At 44.9% G+C, this 6,000-nt stretch overlaps 1 protein-coding gene across 2 annotated transcripts in view; it reads left to right on the top strand.

Annotated features, from left to right (window-relative positions):
• The window catches only part of TP63 (tumor protein p63), a 106,626-nt gene that overhangs the window by 80,704 nt on the left and 19,922 nt on the right, over nucleotides 1-6,000 (top strand). For both annotated transcript variants that reach the window (XM_009334097.1, XM_009334098.1), the window contains one exon: nucleotides 5,388-5,574. In XM_009334097.1, the coding sequence (XP_009332372.1) occupies nucleotides 5,388-5,574 (187 nt within the window). The remainder of the gene's footprint in view (nucleotides 1-5,387; nucleotides 5,575-6,000) is intronic.

Raw genomic sequence — 6,000 nt, 5'->3', positions numbered from 1 at the left:
GCGTCTTGCTGGTGCAGTGGGCTGCGAGTCTGGGGGCCGCCGTCACACGTGGTGGATCTGTAGGCACATCAGGGGTGGTGATCGCTGGAGCTAGCTGTCGTGCCTGTGGTTTGAATGTCTGCTACTCTGCTAGCGGCGAGCTGTCTGCTTTTCGTTGGAGCCTGATGAGATAAAGGACCTCAAACTGGAGCTGCAACAAGTCGACTAGTAAGCAGCAGGGTTAAGGTTATGCTGAGCTAAAGGTTAAATCTGGCAGGAGATGTCCACGTCCACAGTATTCCTGGTAGAGCTGCTCTTGGGCTTCCCCGCTGAGTGTCCTCTGGGTACAAGTCAGTTCCTAAGAGCGTGTGTGCACGTGTGCACACATGTATCTGGTGTCCCCCCCATGCCCCCAACAGGTTTTTTGTGAATGAAAAGTTAAATGACTGTTCATCAAAGCAAAAACATTTAAGGTGCATGCGTAAATCTCAATTTTTATTCTCAGTAGATAACTTCCTTTCTTCCCACTGCCTGCTTTCTCCTAAATGAATAAACCTTATGCAGGGGATTTTCTATTTCTTTGCGACTCCTTGTTCTCATCTGCAAATTCTTTGGTGCAAGTAGATGTTGCTTTCCCACTCTTCTAACCTGTTCTTTTTTCCCCTTCTTGGAGTTAGTTTGGAAGGAGAGAAAGCACAGCTGACTGACGGCTTTGAAAACATCAAGTAAAATGAATCTAGTGTTTAACTGAGTTGAACTATAAACGTGACTTCTTGAAAGAAGTTTGCAAAAGATTCGAAAGACCTGTTGATCTGAGCAGAAGGCGCTCAGGGAGCTGTCACGCCATAAGCCAACCTCTGGGATCACCTTCAAGTTGACATCCGTCAGCTTTCGCAGAGCTGGCTGAACCCTGCTCCTTTTAAAGACTTAGGGGCCGTAATCCCTCAGCTAGATCAGATGGTAAGACCGGTATTAGAGGTAGATTTCTAAAGTAGTGCTTGGGGGATTTCACTGCATCAGACTTTAGCAGGGGAATTGAATGCTCAGTGAAAATCTATTGCAGCTTGTATTGCACGCAGTACTTACTTCCAGGAGACTTCTGTCCTTTATAGCAAAAACTCTCCATTTGAGAGATGAGAAGTGTTTTGGTTTGTTTTCTCCTTTAAACCCTTTGTTGACACACCTTCCGGAGAAGGGGCTTGCTGAGAAATCAGACAGGTGTTGCCTGATGGTAGCTGGCGTGTGTGTATTGTGATACTGAATTACCAGCCAGGGTGCCAAGAGTGGGTAATACAGTATGTCTGCACAGGCAGGTGGGGAGGGCAGGGCTGCAGGCGCTGGAATGTTTTCTTCTTTCCTTTTAAAACGTATTATTAAGCAAAAAGCTAAATTCACTGTTGTTCTTAGCAATCTCTTGAAGTCTGCTTATTTGGGCATGACGTGCAGCACTCAAACCCCAAAGAAAAGTCCGAGCCAAAGTTCTTTCCTCTCCCTCTCGAGTGGATAACACATCACCAGGCTCCGCTCTTTTGTTTTAAACAACTTTCTGGTCTGTATGTCTGGTAGAAGTGGTGTTCACGCTCTTCAGGCTGCTGGCGCAGCTTTTGTTCCTGCTGCTAGATCATGACTACTGTCATCTCGCTAAAGGACAGGTTTGTTGGTTGGGTCAAGCTCATTTTTGGTATTTTTTACTCCTAATTAATTTAATTTTCCTACACTAGCAAGTAACAGGAGTGTGTTGATTAATAGTCATGCTCTAGATTTCTGGGAATTGCTGGTCTCACCGTCTTACCCCTCATACAGTGAGTGTCTGTCAGTTCCCATAGCAAAATGGTGGGCAGGGGGATTGTCGCCTTCTGCGAGGTGGGGCAGTTTGGGGACCGCTAGGGAGAGGCACCTGTGCCGAGAGGGACGACCCTTGCTTGCAGGCGCTCTCTGAATGCACAGACAGCTCCTGCCTCAGGGTTCTTTTTTCTGATGCTTATTTGCTTTGAAATCTATATACAATATCCTGTCTTGTTCTGTGGATATAGCGATTATCACTGATCCAGTATGAAGTCACCATGACCTAGTTGTTCGCATCTATTTATGCCAATAGATGGCTGGGCGTCAGGTTACCCACGGTTGCAGCAAAGTTGGCAGGGTGGGAAACTCAAGCCCCTTACTGTCTGACAGCAGGTACCCCGTGGACAGATTTACACGGGTGTTAAATGACCGGCCACTCAGCGATTGCATGCTTGCAGCTGGCTGTGCCTGAGGTAGATGAAATCATGGTGATATGCCACGACCCCAAGCCCTGTGTAGTGCCCGTGAGGCTTGAACTCCTCTTGCAATTGGGTGACAAAAAGGCGGCGCAGCCCTCCTGCTGTCTCATCCGCCTCTGCTGGGTGCTGCTGCTTGCCTCCCTGTGCCCTGACTATGTTCCGAAGCAGAGGTGGGCTCCTGGTCACCCTCCTTGTCTGACGTGCCAAGTTCAAGGTGTTGGTCAGAGCCTGGAGCTCCTCTCCTGTGTTTTGAGGACACATATATATGTATATATTTCTTTGTTGCACAGGCTTGTTCATCATAACCCATTAGCCCTTGGCTGTTTGCTTTCTGAATTTAAGCTGCAGGTCCAATGCCTTCCTTGCTCACTGTAGCCTAAGGGGTCTGATAGTTGGGGTGCCGAAGGGTGGACGAGGAGCAGATCCCTTCCTTTGCTGGCAGAGGGGCCACGCTGTTTGACCTGGAGCCTCAGTATTCGTGTTGGTGTCGGGCACCTCTCCTGTCCTTCTGAAAGCAGTGATTATATTTTTTTCCCTTCTTGTAACCCCAGCTTTCTATCTTTGAAGATATTATACACAAAATTACAGGCAACACCAACGCTCCTGATCCATGACTGAGGGGTGTGTATCTCCTTCCATTTGTTCAATTCTCCGAATGCCTGCAGATACGAGACACGTTGGTTCCCGGCGTGTGCTGTGCCCTCCCTGCGCCATCGCACTTCCATATTTATGCTTTCATTTCAACCCATCATTTTTGGGTGCCCAATGTCTTTACATTTCAATGATGTTAAGGCATCCAAGCAATTAGTTGGCTTTTTGAGATTTTTTTTGAGGCTTTCTGTCCTTGAAACCTTCACAACACTATTAGCAAACTGATGTGTTGAGGGAAACAATGCTTTCTAAATTTTCTTCCTCTTTCAAATATAAGCGATTCTTTTCCTACCTCTTGAGATGAAAAGACAACATAGTGAGCTCACTCTTACCTTCAGTAAGGAATTGCTTTTTAATTAAAAAACAATAAGGAATTTCAGGTTAAAAAGATGTATGATATAAATCACCATCTAGATCTGTTTCGCAACTTTTTTTTGTAATTGTTTGGCATGTTCCCCGTTTCCGCGGGCTGGGTAAATCCTTTGTGGGTTTAATCTCTAGCCTGCAGGCACATAAAATACATTACACAATTTGGCCTTTGCATTTTAAAGAATTTTTTTCCTTAGCTGAAATACCTGTAGCATCTCCTCTGCCATATGGCAGGGTGGCGTTGAGTGAGGAGGGAAGGGACCGGCTTGGCTTATTTTCAGTCCCTCTCTCCTCCCCAGTGTCTCTCCCAACTTTGGTTTTTCCGATGTTAGCCATGTGTACACTTTGAAATGCAAATAATCCCCGAATATCACTAGCTAATCCTTCTGTTGCCACGTTACCCGCCACCCACCCATGCATGCGCCGGCTCTTCCCATCCTGGCAGGGCGGATGGCCACGTTGTGCTCTCGACCTGTATGAACCTGTCGATGCTCTAAACAGTTGGGACTGGGGCCATATTGGCCACGGCTACTAGAGGTGTTTTTTGAGAAAACAGCCACCTTCGGGCTTTCACTTTTCTTTCTCTGCGAGAACTGAAGAGATGGAAGTGGGGAAATGCCAGCGATTCCTGTGGGTTACGTGGTTAGAGTTACTGGGAGAGCTCTGCGCTCGCAAATGTCTGAGCACCGGGAGAAAACTGAATGCCTCTGGAGTAGGGTACTGATGAAAAGTGCTGTATTTTGAAAGAACTTTGTACAGCAGAGGAGACTGGAGAGTCTCCTTCATGGGGGACATCCAGAAAACTGGGTTCAGGTTACATTATACTGAACCACATAAGAGTTTCCTTGCAAACTATTCCTGCTAAGCACATGCCCTTATTTCAGTGAGGGTTTTTGAACAGGAACCAACGACTTCAGCCCATGCCTCAATGTTTTGCTGAGTAAAGGTTTCCAGATGTGAACACACTTCAGGAAAATGCTGCACCAGTGTTAACTGCTTTAGTGGGGAACATCTTAAAAGAGACAATCTAATATGCTCCAAATCAGCACAGTGAATAAGAGCATCTTGTTCTTGCTCCAGGTGTTCATTGCACACCCTGGGATGGTCACAACCTCCCTTTGGGAGCCAGGTGCTGGGTTGTGCTCTAGGTCCCACGACGGACCTGGTCTTTGGGCTGTTCAACTCTTCTGAGCTTTGATTATTTAAAAAAAAAAAAAAAAAAAAAAAAAAAAAAAAAAAAAAAAAAAAAAAAAAAAAAAAAAAAAAAAAAAAAAAAAAAAAAAAAAAAAAAAAAAAAAAAAAAAAAAAAAAAAAAAAAAAAAAAAAAAAAAAAAAAAAAAAAAAAAAAAAAAAAAAAAAAAAAAAAAAAAAAAAAAAAAAAAAAAAAAAAAAAAAAAAAAAAAAAAAAAAAAAAAAAAAAAAAAAAAAAAAAAAAAAAAAAAAAAAAAAAAAAAAAAAAAAAAAAAAAAAAAAAAAAAATTCTTCACTACTTTATTTTTTACCTCTTTCGTGGACATAATGTTTTGAGTTTAGAAGTGTGGAGATTGCTATAGAGGTGGTCAGCAAGAGGTGTGAGATGCTTTTGAAAGATGACTGAAACATCAGATTTGGTACACTCCCAAATTGGTCAGGGTCTTGCTTTCAAGTACTGTTCAATTCCAAGGTTCATGTTTTTATTTCGCCCCTCTGCAAAAGTAGAAGGGCTTCTTACAAAACAGGATGAAACACTTTATGTGTGGTTTCCAATGCTTCCAGGATTACAGTGTATTGTGAAAAGAATAGTGTCCGCTTTGTTAGGTGGGTAATGTGTGTCCCTTGGAAGAGGGGGTATGTGCCCAAGAGAAATAAAGACTGTATTTGTTCATGTAAAAGTAGTGCTCTTTATCTGAAGGTTTTTGCCTTTGGGAAAACTAAGCTGCACAGTTATACTCTGCTATTCTAAAACAAGTAAAGGTCTAGGGTTTTTGCCACTTGTCTGGAAGTGTGGCTGTTCTGTGAACAAATGCAATGCACATGCAGTAGCTGGTGCATTCAGCTATGTGTGCAAACCCATCTCCATCCTTCCGGCGTGCCTCCACCTCTAGCTGAACGTCCTGACTCTCTCTTGCTCTTTTCCCCATCCAGTATTCCACTGAACTGAAAAAGCTGTACTGCCAGATCGCCAAGACATGTCCCATCCAGATCAAAGTGATGACCCCGCCGCCCCAGGGAGCCGTCATCAGGGCTATGCCAGTCTACAAGAAAGCTGAGCATGTCACCGAAGTGGTCAAACGCTGCCCGAACCACGAGCTGAGCCGGGAGTTCAACGAGGGTAAGGAGGGCAGTGCTTTGCTGGCAGTCCCTCTCCAAAGCTGCTTGGCTGACGAGTGGCCGGTGCAGGGATTTGGCAGCAGCTTCACAGCAAACCCGCTGGAAGCAGACCTCCCTGCAGCGTCTTGTGCAGCTTTTTATTTCCCGTGCTTAGCAGGAAGCTTCATACTATACTTTAGCTGCCCCTGTGCAAGCATGTCCTTGGGAAGAAAGTACCAAAATAAACCTCACGCCTGCCCAGGTTGGATGGATGTCTGTCCCCATCGCAGGCAGTGCCCTTCTGGCAGCCTTTCCCCGCTCCGCTTTTGCTCCCACAATGAGAAGCAGCTGTTCTTGTGCTCAGGAATGAGCTTCCATGTCACTGGGACAGGGATCTAGTAACAGGATGCAATATCATCTCCAGTCCTTAATCCACGCCTCAAAGACG

The sequence above is a fragment of the Pygoscelis adeliae genome, unplaced genomic scaffold (assembly GCF_000699105.1).
Source record: "Pygoscelis adeliae isolate BGI_AS28 unplaced genomic scaffold, ASM69910v1 Scaffold161, whole genome shotgun sequence".
Lineage (NCBI taxonomy): Eukaryota > Metazoa > Chordata > Aves > Sphenisciformes > Spheniscidae > Pygoscelis > Pygoscelis adeliae.
The sequence above is the reverse complement of the archived record's forward strand: the minus strand, read 5'-3'. Positions and strand labels throughout refer to the sequence as shown.